The sequence below is a fragment of the Apostichopus japonicus genome, chromosome 20 (genome assembly GCF_037975245.1).
Source record: "Apostichopus japonicus isolate 1M-3 chromosome 20, ASM3797524v1, whole genome shotgun sequence".
NCBI lineage: Eukaryota > Metazoa > Echinodermata > Holothuroidea > Aspidochirotida > Stichopodidae > Apostichopus > Apostichopus japonicus.
The window spans coordinates 11,730,370-11,750,585 of NC_092580.1; the positions used below are offsets into that span (position 1 = coordinate 11,730,370).

Here is a 20,216-nt window from a genome sequence, read left to right on the forward strand (position 1 = left end):
CATTTCAAAAGTTAGATAATCCCATAACTCCACCGCTTACAAGGTTTGCTGAAATCACTGGTGAAACTATCCATGTACACTCTAAAGAAGTATTGCTTAATTCTTAATCCCCAGAAGTGGGCAGTTTACTGGTACTTAAACCTAGCCATGTAAAAATTAAGACTCGGATGCACAGATAACATGCAACCCGTGTGCCAGTTTCGAAACCTATGTCCCGAATCTTACATGGAAAAAAAACCTCATGTATGGCAGGTAGGTACACACTGTGATAAGAATTTTGTTACTATACGCTCAGTACTGACGTTAAAAAAAAATACAAGTCATTTAGCCTCTGAAGAAGATCCTGCTAGGATTGAAACATCTGGCAACATACTTTTACCCATTCTCTTACACAGGCTCTGTAGTGGATAATCAGTTTGCTAACAGTTTTGGTTAATGTTGAGTTAAAAAAAAAATACATATATATATATATATATATATATATATATATATATATATATATATATACGACCTTGGGGTTGTCAACATATTGTTATGAAACTGATGCAGTAAAGCATACATGCCAACACTCACCATATTTTGAGAATCTAACGGTGGGATATACAAATCTCCTATGCAATATTTTTTAACCAGCAAAACAAAGTCAAGCAAATTATGTTCATGGAGTGGTGGATATTGTTTCCTGGTTGTTTTAATGTTAAAACTACGAGTTTCATGTCACGTTGATAATTTTGCTGGTACCAATCTCCAAGTTGTTTCTCGGAAATCACAAGGTTTACCCCTTTCGGGCGGTTGGCAGGTCGGAGTAAAGCATCAATATAGAGAGGCTCCAAAAGTCAATTCAAATGAAGAAAAGGGAAACTTTTTGTGGTTAATTATTCTTTTTGACGTTGTTTTTTTTTCCCATCGGTGGTGGAGTTATTAAAACTGTTCTCTACAATAACGTACACCAAAAAAATGATAAACTACAGGCCTTTAATATCCCATGAGATATGAGAACCAGAAAAACTGTCAGTGAAAAGTATGGAAGGAAAAGCACTTTGTCTTTAACCATAATTACTCAAAACAAGTGATTGGAAATCCTGCCTGTGATGTCTAACAGAGTCGCAAAATTTTGTAAATCAGCCTTATTACACAACAAAAGCATTGCATTACATAATATGACATAATAACTGGGCGTAATTGCAGCTTCATAACAGTGAAGCATCAAAGCAAAAATAACTGAATATAATAACACAACATTTTCTGACCAGTGATGTTTTAGGTGAAAGGTGTTTGTGTTAAGTTTGGTGCACCTTTCACATCAAAACCACCCTTCCTTTCCTAATTCAGACTTCCAGAGTACGAGGAGTGGCTTGTAAATGACCAGAGAGTAATCTATCGGCCGTTAGAAGGGTTGAGCGAAAATAATATCTTTGTTTGATTATATAGATTTAACATTATAAGGTTAGATGCAAGATATATACGATGCATTATCACACTATAGGACACATCTCCGATGTTACAATGAGACTTACTTTAACGGTGATTCTATTATAATTGCCTTCACTTTCCCTTCTCCTGTTGATATCATATTGACTCATTAAAGGCAAGGAAATACCCATTTGATATATTAACAGTTTTCTACAGTTGAGTAAACAATATCAAAACAGGAATGATGACATATATAATGTCGATCATAGTATAATCATATAATATGATCATATCATATGATCAAAGTATAATCATATCATCTGATCATATCATATGATCATATAATATGATCATAGCATAACCATATAATATGATCATATCATATGATCATATAATATAATCAAAGTATAATCAAATAATATGATCATATTATATGATCATATCATATGATCATATAATATGATCATAGCATAACCATATTATATGATCATATCATATGATCATATAATATAATCAAAGTATAATCAAATAATATGATCATATTATATGATCATATCATATGATCATATAATATGATCATAGCATAACCATATAATATGATCATATCATATGATCATATAATATAATCAAAGTATAATCAAATAATATGATCATATTATATGATCATATCATATGATCATATAATATGATCATAGCATAACCATATTATATGATCATATTTAGATCATATAATATAATCAAAGTATAATCATATCATCTAATCATATGATATGATATGATCATATGATATGATCATAATATACTTATAATATGATCATATTATATGATCATAGCATAATCTTTAAAAATTTGCAGACATGATTCAGGATGTGGCATTTAGCTTGTGGGACTCAAAGATTTCAGTATGTTTTAGATAAAAGCAGTGTATAGTTTAATCATGGGGTAGTCAAATCATGGTTGTAAACATCTCTTAAGTGATATTGAAAAATGTTATTTCATGTGTGTATATCACATGGTTGGTTCAGTACGACACAAAAATTCATACACCCGACCCAAAATATGATTTCGATGGGATTCCATCAGAGAAACAAGTCAAATTTTAGTGGAGCTCACTAGAAAGTAACCTAATACATCGTTCTGTGTCACTTTTTTTTCCCTGTGGAAATCTCGAAGCGAATTCTTAAACTTTGGTGAGCGTGTTTATAAAAAAATCTCATTGACATCGGTGTACATCCAGACAACTAAACACATCTGTTCAGAATAAACAAAACAAAACCGAGAAAAAAATGGATTTTAAGATCCAAAGCAAAGTCCTGAAAAGTAGATGAATGTTAATAAAGCATTTTTAGAGGACATCAATTTAATAAGAAGTCAAAAACACTCAGCTGTAATATTTCAATATTACCAGTCTTTAGATTTCTCAATGGAAGGTACTACTATTTCTCAACTCTTTTTTTGCTCCTTGCCCTTTCCTTACTTTTGTCCTCCATTTTTCCGGCGCTAAATCTTTCCTTTGGTCAGTACCATTTGTAAAAGCGACGAACGTTCTGCTCATGTGGGTTGCGGATAACCTCCAAAGCCAAAACAATTTCCCCCTCGAGTCTCGCCTCACACGAACATCAAGGATCAATATTCTCTTCACGACGGATATCTTCGGCTAGGCTACACACCGACACGACGAGTGGTAGCATAGATTAACAGTCTGTTGAGCTTCATGGTTTGTGGTACTCATGTCAGGCAAAATGTAACTTTATCAAACAGTTGAAGATTTAAGTGTGTGACGGCTAAATTCAATTCTTCCCTGCGTCTTCCTTCAAGGGTACTGTCCGGTTGAACACCAGCTGTAAAATAAAACAAATATATGTACAGAGATTCAGGGAAGGATATTTTCTCCAACTTAAAACCCCCAAAAGGGTGCGAAGGAAAAAGGAGTACAATCTGTATTCATTATAAGGGTCACTGTTGAGAAAATGTTCCTTCAAATATCTGAGTTCAATTCAAGGCTCGTCACAAGGCTCACCTGCGGCTGATCAACACTCGACTCAACTCGACAGGTTGTAACATGGAAAATGAGTCAGGTCGGGCAGTGTGCTTGTGATTAAGACTTACTTTAATACCACTGGTCAAGAGTTTGACAGTTGTAAGCTGTGAAGGCTTAGTCGGGAATCAGCATTTTCCCGACTGGCAGTCTCGCAGTGTTTGGCGGTCCGTGACAACAAGCTAAGCAAGGGAGTCAGGTTGAGTCAGGCCACAGTCAGTTAGGCAGTATGTTGCCGGCTTAAGTGGCTGCATGGACTTCTCAGTCTTACAAACAGACCATCAGGTCAGTTCCTCATTAGACACTTGTAGAGGGCATGTGGTCTTGAATTTCATCCAAGGATGCTTTATAGTTTTATATGAAGTGAAAAGTGTTTCCATCCGGATATTAGATTTTCATGAAAACAATCGATTAATGTTACCCACTCAGGCCTGTGCTGAGAAGCTGACATTGTCAACAGTTTAGCCTTCAAGGTGAATTGTAGAGATTTAGCATATTTCAAATAGTGAACAACTTGAAATCCGAAATGTTGCTGAAATGTACCTTTTTTCGTTTCTTTCCTTTTGGACTCAAATACATCAAGACTATATAAATAAAATTGTATATAAAAAATAAAGTCACCCATTTAAACTTTTCGTGTCATTTTTCACTAAGAAAAAAAAATCTGCCTCTTAACAGAATAAAATTCCATACAGTCAGCCTATCAATTGGCATTTGCAGCTCCATAAAAGTAGGATATTTGAAGCTGATATTCAGTATTATAAAGAATTGAAATAAAAATACAAATAATAATGACCTTCGAGCTAGTGGTATCCTTATCTACAGTGAAGTACCCAATCCTTTCAAACTGGAATCTATCAAGAACTTTAGCTCCTTTGACCGAGATATCTACTAAGGCTTCAGAGATGGCATCCAAAGAATCCTGCAAAATACAACAACAAAAAGAGAACCTTACTAGAAAGTGTAATACAAAACAAATACAAGCGGGCATGATGACTTCCAGCTTAACTTTGTTATTAAAATTAAGCCAAATAATACCTATGAATGACCTCTGACCTCCACTTCCTGAAAGAGTAGCCACCACTTATGAATAATAATGTCAGAATTTAAATAAAAAACCATGAAAGGTACCATTTTTAAGCATTTTGGTATTACAGAATGACCGACAAAACCGGAAAGTTAGGCCAAATATCCTACCACATTACAATCTGTGATGAAACCACCAGGGACTTCACTCGGATCCTCTGGGTTCTTGTGCTTGAATCTGAAGGACGGAAAATTAAAGGAATGTAGTGTTCTAAATGAAGAAATAAATTCTCTAAACGAAAACATAAAATGCTACAAAAGAACACAGATATCTACTTGGACTAGAATGTTGAGGTCGAGTCAAGAAATATTTGTATTACATTTGTGAATGAAATTGGCAGACGACACTTAATGTTAGCTGCAGCTGATCCAGCTATCCATGCATATATCTGTGGTATTCTAGCTTCATAACAGGTCTAACTCATATGCAAGTCTAAGATAGTTCGCCTTTGCATCGCCTCATTTTTGTTACAAAAATTAATGCCAGGTATTCTATGAAACCATTTGTTTTTTGACATATTTGAAATCTCTTTTTCTATTATTATTTTAAATCCACTTTCTCTTTCATGCCGTCAAGGAGACTTGAGATTAAAACAAAACACAAGCAAACACATCACTTAAAATAGTACTTACTTCATGAAAGGCTTCACACAACTCAACAACAAAGAATGAAATTATAAAAAACAATGAGAAATCCTAGATTATTCAAGGTGTTTTGACTATTTCTGTTTTTAACATCACCTCCAGACAGCAATATACACATTACATCGATACCAAACTTTGGCAATACACTCAAATGATTTCTGTCATATTTCGTCCTTATTTTTTGCTTCTATTCTACCCTTCCTTTTTTTGTTTTGAAATGCAAGTATTTCTGCCTCTATGTGTATCTTGTACTTAACAGAACATTGAACCTTTAGGGACAATGTTTCTCAAGAAAATGTTACTCAATTAGTTTCACAATTAACTTATCAAAATGAAAGAATGACCCATATATACTTACAGTCTGTCATAGATTCTAACTTCACACTTGATCGGATCCGACACCCAATGAATAAAGGCCTTTGGTTTATTTTCTTGATTTAATTCCGCTAGGTTTGCTTCCAGGGTCGTGACCTGACCAGAGGAGTCCCTGACCACCTTCTCGACGTTGAGGGCGTATCCCGCGTGCTTAAGACCGACGTGCTGAGCTGGGGTAAGTCTCCTGTATCCCTTCTCAGGGTTCTGGGTCGAAAGTAAACCAAACGTATAAACAAGATGAGAAATAAGTTGTCTTTGAGGAGACCATTAGACGGAAGAGCTGAATGACTGAATCATTGAAATAAACTGATCAGGCAAGTTCTCTGCATTATTCACCAAATATTGCATGATAAGTCAAATATCTACCTAAAGCTTCTACAAATTTGAAAAGCCTGTAAATGATGCCCAATTGTAAATAGCCTTGTGTTTCCTTTTTTTATGTATCTGGCAACACAGCAGACTGAGTGACATTATCACAGAATGAACTGGAAATTTACTTTTAACTTTACGTAAAACTTTTCAAATTCCTTTATCACACAAATCTTGTTACAACATTATTTACATGAAGTAGACACTTAACAATAATAATAATAATAATTTTTTTTAAAAAGTAACAACAACTTACTTCACAGATTCATGGCATAATCAACAAAACGGTTATTCAACAAAACACTTAATCAACAAATGATGAATGATCATTAAAATATTTTTTGAAAGCAAACAATTACCTCACACTGAGTTTTGGCCTCCCGACTGGCCAACTATAGATATTGGTTGCAAACCAGATTAATAATTGGCTTCAAACAGCCATCTCTATTCAGAAATGAGCTAACGAGTTCAAGGCTTCAGGATGTAGTATATTATAAATATCACTATTTGTAACATGCTAATAGCTGCTAAAAATTTGCCAAAACAAGTTCTATTCTTCGTTAAAAAGTTGGGTACTTTCCCCTAAAACTTAAGCAGATTATTATATTTACAAGCTCGATCAAATGGCTGCTCAATTTTGACCAAAAAAAAGAGAGTGCAAGTCACTGTGCTTACATCACATGCTCTGGCTCATCAATATTTACTGCATACAATTGTTTGAAAAAAAAATTGCTCAAAAAGGTTTTCAAAAGTGCTATCTTGGAGCTGGTAAAACTCAAAACTGATCCAAAGACTTTCAAGAGATCGATCACACAAACATCTCCGGGAGGTAAGTTTCTTGAGGGTGGTAGTAAAAATGGCTAGTTGTGCCCTTTGGGCACTCATGACCATTTGACCTAACTTTCTAGCAATATTGGTAGCTAGCTTTTTTTGCAAGAAAACGCTTTACGACTGGCACAACCTTTCGGTAAGCAGCACATCCATTTATAGATTTGTGGGGGTTCCTACCATTCAATCATATGAACTTACAAATACAAAACTTAACAGTTACCATATCTAAGGGAAACAGGTGGTTGTAATGTAACTATGAACATTAAAATCACTTTTCTGTGGGCTATTTTATAACCGGAACTCTGTAAAATGGAATTCCCAACGAGACCCCCTCCAAGATTTACTTTCATGAAATATTGATAATTAGTTCATTATATTTTAGTTGATTAAATCCCAAGGGTTAGGAGGCCAATGGAAGCTTCGAAGCGAGTACCCAATTGACTTCCGGCTTGGCATATTGCTTCTTTTGACACTAAAGTCATGCTAATGATGATTTGTAACGGAAAAAAAAAATCCTTAATATACTTCAAATGATACGGGGGGGGGGGGGAAGGGAAATATTGTACAAGCCGCATGATAAGGGAACATTTTCATATTCAAGAAAATGTGTCATGGATTCCAACGTGTCAGATTATTTTGTGATATGCAAAATGTTTCTAATTGAAAGAGAAATTTAGGCAAAATGTTTTTTACAATCTTCATAGCCCAACGAAAATAACGTCTCTCTAGCTATTCTTGACTTTGAGATATTCATTTTCAATGCTCCTTTAAGAGTAAATTGAAGATGACCTTGGCACCTCAGTATGAGGCTTAATGTTATTGTTAACCCAGTGTTTTCTTAATTCTTATACATTACCCAAAACAAGTTCTTTTAACTTCATGTCAACAACAGAGCACACCTTGGGATGTCATTTGACACCACTTGTCCTCGCCAAATTTTTAACGCAAGGATGTTAAGTTTTGTGTTGCATCTGAAGAAAGGACCCTAGAGGTCTATGTGTTAGACTATTGTAGTCCAGCCATTTTTATTGATGATCCCCAGATGATAGATCAGTGTACTTTTTAAAGTCTACTTAACCTACCAAAGTTAATTTTGTGCCTTAATTCATCTTCTAATTTTTCTGAAAGGATCATTTGAGAGAGCAAAAAGTATCTTTAAAGACGTACCTCGGAAAAGTCCGACCTTTCTATGTAAATGACCGAGCTAAATGGCACTTTGTGGGTTCCCTTGCTTTCGTCATGAGGTATATTTGGTACATCAATTTCCTTACCCTGTGAAAAAACAAAACCACCAAAAATTGGGATTACCTTGTTATAAATGCTGTGCAAATACTGTGACTTTCTGTAAAAATTGAAAATAAAGAAGATTTTTACCAATCCGATCGATAGATTACCTGCATCTTGAGTTGAGATATGCTTGTCTTAGTGATCTTCAACTGAGACAGAAATTTCTAACTATAGATTAAAATAAAAAAGTTATTACGGCACATCTGTAAAATTAAAGCCTTGGCCCCCCTAGAAATCCAAAAATATCATAAATGCTTTCAACAAGAGCAGCTACATACTGCACCACATACTGAAACAATGTGAGGTTAACCTTAAGAAATATTCACATGGTGTAGTGTGTAATGTAGTAAATGATAGCATGATATAGTATTGTATTTAATGTATGGTAACTGTATGGTATGGAACAGAATGGTACTCACATATATGGTACCTTATGACAGGGAATGGTCTGTGTGGTATGATATGATACGATATGGTATGGTGCAGTATTTTATAATATAGTATGGTATGTAATACTGTATGGTAAATGCGGGATGGTCAGGCACTGTGTGGTACTTACAGTATGGTATGGTTCTGTATGGTATGGTACAGTCTGGTGTGTTACAGTGAGGGTATGGTACGTTATGTTAGGGAACGGTACTGTATGGTATGACATGATATGATACGATATGGTATGGCGCAGTATGGTATATTATAGTATGTTATTGTATGGTATAATTCGGTATGGTCAGGTACTATCTGGTACTTAGAGTATGGTATGGTAGTCTGTCGTGTTACAGTGAGGTATGGTACGTCATGGAAGGGAATGGTACTGTATGGTATGATACCATGCGATGTGGTATGGTGCAGTATGGTATAATCTAGTACGGAATGTTCCTGTACAGTATAATTCGGTATGGTCAGGTGCTGTGTGGTACAGTGCAGTGCTGCATACTATTGGAAGTTGCTGCATGAATTTGTTTTTCAATGTAATATATATTGCACTGAATTGCACATATTATGACATTGTCTTCCAAACAAATATTAACTCCAAAGCAAACTTACCTTTGTACCTGGGAAATTCTTTATAATAACTTTGATCGGATGTAATACTGCCATCGCTCTTGGGGCGGAGTTATTGAGGATATCTCTGACGCAGGCTTCCAGCATCCCAGGGTCAAAGGTCACCAGAGACATGGTAACCCCAATCTGATAATAAATGGGAGAGTAGAGCAACATACAATCAGAAAACAACAATTCCAGAGGAACTTACTATCAGGCAATGGCTTGATATGACATATGCATGTGCAAAAAAAGATCTTCAACAGGCCATAAGAGACCACAATTCCAGCAACAAACTTTGCTTACCTTTGCGCAGAAGTTATTTATAGCCTCGGGTGGAAATCCCCTCCTTCTGAGGGCTGTGAGTGTGAATAATCTAGGATCATCCCAATCTCTGTGAAGAACAAAATAATATTAGTTATTAACTGATCATGCATACAAGATGATAGACACATTGACACTAGTAGCAAAAAATATTTTACACAAGTTAATAATAGGCCTCCCACACACTGTATATGTATCAGAGGCATTGGTTGGTAGTGGGTTGGTAGTGATCCACTTCAACTCAGGGCCAGATATATTAGTCTGGTTAGCGACAGAAACTATTCTTGGGGCTGCCATTTAGAATATTTTACCTGAATGCAAATGTCTCTTTAAAGAATCCATTTTTGGGTGAATTTTGAAACGAAATCGATGCTCTTTTACAATGCAGTAAATTAGCTCGATGAGATATGTTTCATTTCCACAAAAAAGAATAAACAGTTTGCTTTTTGCTTATGTGTACTGCCTAGGGTACCCTGGCAACAGACTAATGAGAACTGAATGGAATCATTCATAATTAGATAGCTATCAATCCCTATAAAAGGTCATTAATTGAAAACATCTGAAATGATGTCTCCATTTTGGTCCATTACAGTTTTCACTTTGAGTAACATTCAGACAATTTTGGTGAGATTTTTCTTAGCATGGGTCACTAGCTGTGGATAGCAGTCACGTCTATGAGCCCACTGTACCCTAAGAGAGTTATGGAGCACAGTTCTGTAGTTGACTACTTACTGCACAATGCCTTCGTTGATGAGCTTTGCAATTTTTCTCTTGGACACGACCGTGTAATTCATATTGAGTCTTCCGTACTCCCACTGGACCGGACAGTATACGTCCAGCGAGTTGCACAGCCAGTAGTAAGACGAACGTCTGTACCGACGGAAAAAACAAAAAATGTTTAAAAATGCTTCTGTTTTTGACATCTTACTCCTAGATTTTTCATTATCATTTTAATTCTGGTTCGAGCAAAGAGAGAGCTAAAATAGTCTGAGAAAAAATAATGGCGAAATGTTCACACTCTGTGTCGAGACGGCTAATGCAGGACCGCTGTATTTTGGGCGGGCAAACCTCCAAGCTATTCTGTTCCCATGGTTACATCATGACCAAAGTGGGCATGATTAATTTAAACCCCAAACTTATCTTGTCTCAAAACAAATGCAAGCGTACTAATGCGGTCATCCCTACAAGAAGATGGTTGCATATCATTTATTTAAGAGAAATAATCACATGCCCACTAGATAGCCTCAAGTAATAGTGCAAAGTTCCATGCAAATTTTAAGTCTGCAAGATGGTGGAAATTTAATACATTAGCCTTACTAGTTAATGACAGCTTCTGCCCTTCATTCTTATATGCCAGGGATGCTAGATTCCATTGTAAACAACATATTATTTATCAATTTCTTTTTGTTTGTCATTACCCGGCACACAGGCACATTGGATTGGGGACCTATTTTGGAAGCGTGGGTTTAGTATAGGATATGGCAGACTGGTATTGTAGATGCATTAAAGTAAAAAAGTTCCTCTTTTATCAATCCATTGCTTCTTGCATGTCTGCAGAGTGTGTCTTACTAGTGAAACCTGTCGATCATCGACTGAGCCTTTGGTTGTCATTTTTATATATCAGAAAATGCCAGTAGAGAAATGTTTATTTGACACACTAACTAAACTCACCTTGACTGGAACTCTTTGGTACAGAGTGAGTGAGTGATATGTTCCAATGAGTCACACAAACAATGTGTATAATCATAGGTAGGATAGATACACCTACAGGGCGAAAAGAACAAAAATTTACCTTAATTGAGCTTTCATATATAGCATATCATTTCATTACCTGAACTTCCCTCGACCCCAAATGACCTTTGACCTATCTACTGTGTATGCAACAAGTATATGTGCAATGAACCTGGACAACTCAGATGAACATCGATCAAACAATCTGCTTGTATTAGCCATTCAACTGAATTGGACAGACGGATATGTATTGCCATGGCAACAAGCACAATGTGATTGAAAAGGCCAATTAGTATTTCAACTTTTAATTTCCTTCATATGAAATATGGTCTTTCCACCAGTACTCTTTGCTCCCACTGTATGAACCCCAACCATGCCCTGTTGTATCATAGCTGTAGGTACTTTATTTTTTCCTCATTAGAATTATCCAAAATATGCTCTTTTGGCTAAAGCTGGTAACACAGCATGAGCACATCTTCCTGTGACAAATACTACAATTGTGATTGCCGTTTCCATCATTTCTAAAAGTGAGAAAGATCTTCTTGACAATACAGGACTGAAATACAAATAATCTGTGTTAAAGAGGTTTTTACTCAGAAGTCCTAGCTTACCATTCATCTCCTGACTTTGGGTGGGCTGTGAACTTGATCCGGTACGCCACAGGATCCTTCTTCCCCTCCTCCAGCATTGTCTTCATCCTCAGGGTGGCCTCACCCTCATTGAACTTACCCTTCTTCATGTCCTATGCAAAAAGTATAACAGTCACAGCTTTTCTTTTGATTTCTTGTGATATAGGTCTTTGACAAGCAATCTATTGCTTTTTATGAAGAGTGAGCTTTTTAATGCACGCAAGACATATCAAAAACGGATTCGTCGATTGCAGTTAAACCGTGCGACGGTATAAAGTCGGATCTGTTGTGCACACAGATGTTACTCTTGTGACAGGTGTTCTAAAAAACCCTATCCTGAGTATTGCCTAGAGATGTGGATTGTAGGCTCAGTGGGGTGCAATATGGTGGGGTAGGGTGAATATACCATGGCTAATATGACATCAATGGCTAAATGAAAACTGTGGGACTGAATTAGAATCAAGAAAAAAAGTAGTAAAATCTTTCATAAGAATTGCATCATCACCAAGTTGAGACAATTTTTTGCTATACTGTAGTGGCATGTCCCGCTTCAGAGCACTCGTATTGTCAGTACGAGCAGTATGAATATCACGTTTCTATCAGATCAAGGTTAGGAACTGTTTGTACTGTCAATACCAGGGCTTTGAGAGCTGATGATATTTGAGTACAGTTTAAAGAGGTATTAGAATTAAGAAATCGTCCCAATTGGCTGGCATCAATGTGCACATGAATATGCAAAGTGGTAATATAATAATTCCTGAATATTCAACATGTCTCAGCACTAACCTCAAATAACCGCAGGGATTCCTCCACAGGGCGATCCCGCCAAGGAGAGTCTGGCGTAGTGAAACCTTTCATCTCGTCGGCCTTCATGTGACACACGTAGGCAAGATTCCTAGACAGACGATTAGAATCAGTTGATATGAATATTGAAATGACCACCCGACAGACCACTTAGCTATCAGATCATGCAGTAATCTTTGATTCATTCCAATTACAGTATGAGACTACGCGACAAAACAGAAGCAAAACTAAATACTCGCCTATTTTTGGAGAAAATCTATGTAACATTCCCTCCACGAAAGAAACGAAAAAGTGTCAAATAAGTTGTGTCTTTTAACTGTCGAAAAGTTGTGTCTCTGACTTTTAGAGGTAAAGGGGTCGACTTTCTCCAAGGTAAAGTCACTTAAATTTTAGAGAATTTTGTGAACTTAACAACTAACAGCTCCAACAAACAAGTTTTGAACACAGAAAACAAGGTTAGACAGTAAACAAAACAAGTCTAGGAGACCAGGCATAGAAATAACTTTATCACCATTTAGGCACAATTGTTCTACACGGCTATCAATGACAAATCTTTATTTGAGGTGCAAATATGGTGGAGTTAGAGAGAGATGGGAGAAATGGGTTGAGGTAAAAGGAAAGATCATGCTGAAAGGAAGTTGATTGGCATGATCGACGACTCCATAGAATTACCATAACCATGACAGATAAATGTTATAAATTTGTGATTTTCTCTCCAATAGAAACAATTAATAGTACTAACTTAATGTACATTTTCATTATCTTCTAAGTATTTGTACACATAATTTTTCCAAACTTGACTTAGATGTGTTTGCTCAAGTACAGAGATGAAAAACGGTAACAAATAATTTTCCCAGCGATCAGAGGAGAGCAACGGACCTTTTGATCAGTTCCACGGCATAGTCGTACAGCTCCTGGAAGTAATCGGAAGAGTGGGTGACCTGGTAAGGCTTGTACCCGAGCCACTCGACCATGTCGCTGATTCCATGGAAGAATTTCTCCTCTTCCTTCTCCGGATTGGTGTCGTCGTATCGTAGATAGCAAATACCGTTGTGCGCCTGAAGAGACGGTCAAGAAAAAATCTGGCATGAGAAAACTGGGAAGCTAGCATTTTACTGGCATAACAAGACAGGGCTCAAATAAACGTACCGAACATTAAATTTGATAAAACGTTTACGACTCGTTCGTAAGTTTCACAAATTTTTGCAGTCGACTTTGAATGAATGAATTGGTTATACTTGAAAGACGGTTGTTTGGATGCAACAAAAGTGTTAGTCAGAGAAAGATGTTTCACAAGTGAAGGAAACCATATATATAGCCTAAGTTTACTTGGGGGAGGGGGAAGGGAAGTGGAGGGGGTGTGGATGGGGAGTGAGCAAAAACTGTGTTGCATCAGATGGTTTGCGGTACACCTCTTATTTCCTCTAGAACCCAATTTGTCAATAATTTCTGTGAAATGGATGATTTTTAGAACAAATTGCTGATCAAAACAAAGTACTTTGTAATCAAGGTTCAAGAAAATGCAGGACCATTCACTTCCATACATCTTAACCCATTCCAGTTAAGTCAATGAGAATGTACAATGAAAGCAGACTGCTGAAATGGGACAAACTAAATATGTTAAATGGAAATGAGGGGGCACAAAGAGTAAAACAATTCTTCAACAAACCTTTGCATATCCAAAATTAAAGTTGATAGCTTTTGCGTGTCCAATATGAAGAATACCGTTAGGCTCCGGGGGGAATCTCGTCCGAACCTAAAAATACGAAAGTGAAAATTTCCTTCCGTTAGTATTCACGTTGACTGAATTTTCGACTACCAATTGTCTTGTCCAGATTCATTAGTTCATGGTCTTGACTTATCGAAATCACCTATGACTAGTGTTGGAAATGGCCCAATGACTCAAACACAGGGTAAATTTAAAAAAAAGGGCCAACTATATATTAAACTAATAACGTTTCACTGTTAGACACTTCGTCATAAATACGATGGGTAGTGCGAATCAAGACCAAAGGTTCTGATTTCTCACATCAAAACGAGATCAATGAAAACACAAATTGCAATTGCGGAGCCAGATAACTTGAGACTTTGCGTTTCCAATCATATTTACCTGACCGCCGGTAAAGTTTAGATGCTCCTTCATGAGTTCCATGGTCATTGGGGTCACTACGTAACCCTCTGTGGTATAATTCTCTCCTGTTCAAAGAAAAAACACCTTGAAATAATGTTTTCTTTTTGTACAAATATTAAATAAAATTCAATGCAGCAAAAGAAACGGTCACACGGTCAAGAATATCCACTTCTAGTCACATGTACAGTTTCCTAATCATCGTGTTCGCCCCATCTGTCTGTCGTAGTCTGCGACTGAGAACGATCCCAATAAGAACAAATATGACAGGTCCTCTAACTTTATAATTATATATATTACCATACCAACATTTTGTTTAAAACTTTCTTATTCATAAATTTGATTTACGATTTTCAATGCGCTCTATATAACACTTGGGTTGTCGTCTGTGCAAATCCATACTTGGATGATTAACTATCGAAACAAACTCAAATACATGTGTAATTTTAGACACCACTGTTGTCACGGTTACATCAACTTAGCAACAGTACATTAAGACGGGGCAAAAGTTGTCTGCAAAGTTATAGTATGTGAGACTCCAAAAAAAGAACATAAACAGCAATATCGTTATTTCAACAAAAAATTATATTAGCTTTTAGAATTATCTGAAGTCTCTTTTTTTTTATTATACATAAACGTTCTAAGAAAATAAGGATGTTTACCCATAACGTGTCATTTTCATCTTCTTTACAGAATTCATTCTCTTTTCTCTTTTGTGAAGAGTTACTTCTTTCTTATTGGACATTATAGTATCCCTGCAAGTTTTCCTTCTGTACAGTGGTTTGGCTGTCCTCACTATAACCCCCCCTCCCCCTTCCCCCTGCCTCTCTACAATACCCTACCACCACTTTTAAATATTGCCATAACATCTGCACGATGGTGGTAATTAACCACGTACCTGTTTTGTGGAATCTTAAAGCCTCTCCCATCAGCTGGTTCATGTTCTCGTAACTCTTCTCCTCCTCCGCCGGTGACTCTTTTTCCTTCTCACTCTCCGCCTCTCTCTTCTCTTCTTTAGATTTTCCCTTTCCCTGTTTGGGTTCCTGAATATTCAACACAGAAACACAAAGAAACCATCGTTGATATAAACTAGGATAGGTTTTTTTTGTCCTTTTCACTTGTCTTTTTTTTATCACTTGTAAATAGCCTGGAATATTCAAGACCTGAAATTTGTCAAAGAATCCACTGAAATGAATCTTTGAGTGATGAAAAAGCTACGGGTAGGTGTCTTGGGTGATCTTTTTTTTTTTTTATCATATCTTCAAACTTACTTTGGGTGTATGCTATAATTTCTGTAAAGATGGGATTAACCCCCACACTAAAAGATGCATCCCTTGTTTATCGTAAAAACCACTGTCGAAAATATTGCTTAACTCTTTCTTTTCACGAACAGGCCTGACTTATATAATCACAGTTTTCAATGATGATATTACTTTCAAAGTACAAAGTTTCCACAAATTGCTCCATGCGCTGCTTCTGCAAGCTACGTCCTTAATGGTATGGATAGATCTAAGCTAGACTTGAATTTTTCAGCCACTTCCTTCTGCTCAGTTGACAGGGTTATTCCTCCAAAAATGGAATTGGTACCGGAAAGTAACCTGCAAGCATAATACTTCTCGGTGGCCTTAAGTAAACCACCGACTCTATTCTCAATACCTTTGCTTTCTTGGCCGGTTTCTCCATATCTTCTGCTGTCTTTGGTCCCAGGAGATCTAAAACCTGCATGTCAACCTCGTTCTTGATAGCCTTCCCATCCGCCCATTTCAGCTGCTTCCGTACTTCTCCTTTTACAAAAATCAGAAACACGCTCAAAAGTTAGTCCTCGTTTCCAGAGTAACAGAATCGCACACGTGCAAACGAAAAAACCAAGGCGATGAAAGATGTAGACAATACTAAACTCTAGAGCACTGATGTCTCCGTAGGAGATGAACGCAAAAAAAAAAATTGTTTAGCGTAGACAGAAGAGACGGATTAGAGATTACGACCCTGGAAGCATTTGAAAGACTTGTAGAAGTATTTTGAAAGTCATGTGAATTAAAAACATGACTGGAAAATGTGTCATTTCTCTCTAAAGTAGTAATATATGCAAAGCACTTAAACTTTTTCACACTTTGTAGACATTTCATAGACCATTTGACTAACCCACCTCACCCCTTAATTTTTTTTTTTACTTCCCTCCCCCACCCCACCCCCTTTTTTTTGTCGAAAGAAAGATTGGTAAAGTTTCATCAATCAAACAACACTTTAGGATTAATGCCCAAACCACAAAATTGAATTGCCCTCTACTAGTAACACGTAATGGAAAATACGACTTGATCGTTCTTGAAAATCTTACTGTAAACAACCATATCATCCCTCGGACATGCTCAAGGTAACGTGCGATTGTCCAAACAGGAATGTCATCATTTTCAAATCATTGGACAACCCCTAACCGATCATTCCTAAAGCATTTCTGTTTGAATTCTTCAAGTGTGGCTTACCCATGATGACACCCATGTTATAATGGTATCTCTTCTCCAGTAATCCATCTTTGTGCTTCTGAATTACACTCTCCACCTGAAATACAGTAGGATCCATATTTACAAATCGACACTTCATTATTAACAAAATTAATGGAAGATATTAATAGATTTTGAAATAACTAGTATTCCCGTTTAAGAAGATGCCTGCTGCACAAGTGATATCATATCTTAAAACTGCCAAACCAAAAAGGAAACTTGCGTATGCCGTTCGGTGTTTACCACAAACGGTCGAGTCAAAACTCTTCTTCTACTGTAAATTAATGAAACATCAGAATATACGATATTACAATCAATTTTCATACTTGACCATACCAGCTGCATAAGCTTATAAGCTGGGTATAAAGTTGAGCATATCACTCACAGCCTACATAAAACTTGAGAAAACGTTGTCTCTGATATTTTCTAGGGAAGTGGCTCCATGTGCCAAAGAGAAAGCTTGCTTTTGTTGTGACCTCAGACTAGGACATGGAACACCTGCAGCTGTTTTGACTCGTCCGTAATATGCATTTCCTGAACCATACGATCATACCACCCACATAACATAATGTCCAGGAGAATGAAACTCTTACCCTACCCGAAATGAGATCAACGTCAGCCACACAGCCAGTCCCATGCCCTACCCCTACCCCATCTGTTCAAACACCACACTCATCCAACAGTAACGAGAAAATTTAATTTCAAAGACAAATTTCCATTTCTTTTTTTTATGGATCAGGGAGTCTCAGACTTACCCCATCCTCAATGTCCTCTGGACTGACAGTTACTCCAACACCACAAGATGCTTCAAATGTAGAAGTGTCAACAGGGTCAACAGGATTAGACTTGAAAAAGTCAAGAGCAGCTGGTAAAGTGGAAGGGAAAAAAAATTACTTTCATAATACATTGATATTTCCATTCACATTTCTTAGCGTCGGGAAGGGGGTGGGAGGGTGGGGGGAATCTTTTTCCCCTTCCTTATGTGAAAAACCTGCAACAAAGTGTCCATTGATAAGAAGCGCTGTGTTCTCGCTGGCAATGAAAAAAGTATCCTTTCCACATTTGAAAAAGTTGTGAAGAATTCACAGAAGGTTCATATTTGCATAAAGTTTTTAGTTTATTTTATGGTTTTCTCCATCAAATCAATCCCACGAGTCCCACTGCTTGTTAATTTTGTGCTCCCTACTCCCACTTCAGATAAAAGCCTCTTCTCTCCCCCCCCCTCCCCACCCACCCCGCAAGAAAGGCAAGCATATATCTGCATGGTTATCTTGACCATCTTGTAACCAAACTTTTTGTAACTAACAGCCACAGCAAGGATTGAGTTTTGTCTTCAATATACTCACAACTCGGTCAATTAACTGTAATGGCTAATTACGTTTCACATACAGAGGTCATCAGGTTTCTAAGGTTAATCACCTAACACTATTGACAAGTGCTATGACCAACCAGCCACTGAAACATGGTGCCCTTAAGCCAATGTCCAGAATATAAGTCTTCACCTTTGTGTAAGCCCATCAGCCATATCCTACCCTGCTTGACAAAATTAGTTACACTTGTTGACGTTGTGCAGATGTATATCAAATCAAATGAGCTCAGTCTTGAAATTATGAGGCCCATTACCCAATTTGTAAACTTCAAATAACCCACTCAATTAAACAGAACTTGTTCTGCAATACGCCTAACAACTCTGTACAAGCTGAACCATTATTAATGTGTTTTATAAATTGATCGCTTAGTAATTATGTTGTGAAGGGAGGCATGATAGAGTTGGTCAGGTACGCCACTACTCCCCAGCTTTACACTCATTCCCAAAACACACGGTCTCATATGAGAACTAACACTGGCTACCCGTGTGACATTTTAATCATACCTGTCAGTTGAGGCTCACTGACAATTTTCTCTCCAACTAGGTAACCAAGGAGAAAGCTCTGGCGTTTCTTATTCTTAAGTCTTGTTGCGACGTGATACAGCAGCGTCCCGACAGATTTGTCCAAATCACCTCCTTTAAGCTTTTGCGCCTGATTGTAGATAGATGGAAAAGATTGAAATTTTGGGTATCTCAATGTACAACTTATACATTATTAACACTTTTAATTGGATTTAAGGGTATAGCTAATAAACTTTGTAAAATATTTCTCATATAGGTGAAGCTTACATTATGCAGGTCCTTTGTACACAATCAGCAAATAGGGCAGGGGTACAGTGTAATCAGCTGGGAAGAGTACATGAAATCCAGGGGCAGCATGCCTGGTAAAGTTTCAACCTGGGGATGGTACATGGAAATCCATGGACTGGCTACAGGATAAGGGATGTCTGATCACGTTATTTTAACGACATGCATTGCATATGCCTTGACATTAGGATCAGACATTAGGATAAAGTTAACATTAGACATTGCATACAGATTGTCAAACATTCATCACTCTTGGCTGTAGCTAAGTCTGGCCTACAGTCTGTGAACTGTAACAACTCTGCCTAGATCATGGATTGGTGCTTACCTCTGATATCAACGCTTGTAGATCATTAGCTAATGCTTCATTTTTTAGAGTTTCTTTTGCTTTCTGTTCATTGAGACCAATGGAAACAAATAACTTCAGAATTGAATCGTCTCCTTCTGGCATTTTTGTGCTTTGGGTCACTGCAAAGGTACGAAATCTTCTTTCCCTGTCAACCAGACATAAAGGACTAGGTGAGTGTGTGGACGTTTACGTAGGATTTCTATCTAGGCCTACATAGGCTACCCTAACCAATCAATATCATGTGTAGTATATCGTTAATCGTGCATCTAGCACAAATGATGCAAGAGTCAGCACATGTGAATAAGACGGAAGCCTGTGGGTGTCATGTTCATTGCATTACTGATACTATTACTGTACGTGATTAAGTGGTTTTCTTTCAGGGTACAGTTCTCAACTGTCATCCGTTAATATAATGGTCATCTTTAGGGACTTCCCCCTTCCCGTTTGTCCAAAACTACGATCTCTCAATGGATAATCTGGTGGTAAACAATGTGA

The 20,216-nt window shown here is 37.1% G+C and overlaps 1 protein-coding gene across 1 annotated transcript; it reads right to left on the reverse strand.

Moving 5' to 3' along the window:
* Window positions 1-2,288: 2,288 nt before the first annotated feature.
* On the reverse strand, window positions 2,289-19,981 carry LOC139960973 (glutamine--tRNA ligase-like). Its single transcript, XM_071959718.1, has 20 exons — window positions 19,701-19,981; window positions 19,073-19,220; window positions 17,955-18,064; window positions 17,182-17,257; window positions 16,358-16,485; window positions 15,600-15,744; window positions 14,684-14,769; window positions 14,243-14,329; window positions 13,453-13,631; window positions 12,556-12,664; window positions 11,752-11,882; window positions 11,081-11,173; window positions 10,142-10,279; window positions 9,392-9,479; window positions 9,089-9,232; window positions 7,925-8,029; window positions 5,541-5,761; window positions 4,649-4,715; window positions 4,248-4,373; window positions 2,289-3,254 (listed from the first exon to the last, which is right to left on the reverse strand). The coding sequence occupies exons 1-20, from the start codon at window positions 19,821-19,823 to the stop codon at window positions 3,204-3,206; spliced, it is 2,355 nt and encodes a 784-aa protein (XP_071815819.1). The 5' UTR covers window positions 19,824-19,981; the 3' UTR covers window positions 2,289-3,203.
* Window positions 19,982-20,216: the final 235 nt, after the last annotated feature.

Coding starts and splice junctions, on each gene's coding strand:
- LOC139960973 (XM_071959718.1), bottom strand. CDS start 19,823: ATGCCAGAAGGAGACGATTCAATTCTGAAGTTATTTGTTTCCATTGGT. Junction 5,762..7,924: donor AAAGGTCGGACTTTTCCGAG/GTACGTCTTTAA, acceptor CTTTCGACCCAG/AACCCTGAGAAGGGATACAG. Junction 4,716..5,540: donor GTTAGAATCTATGACAGACT/GTAAGTATATAT, acceptor TCCGTCCTTCAG/ATTCAAGCACAAGAACCCAG.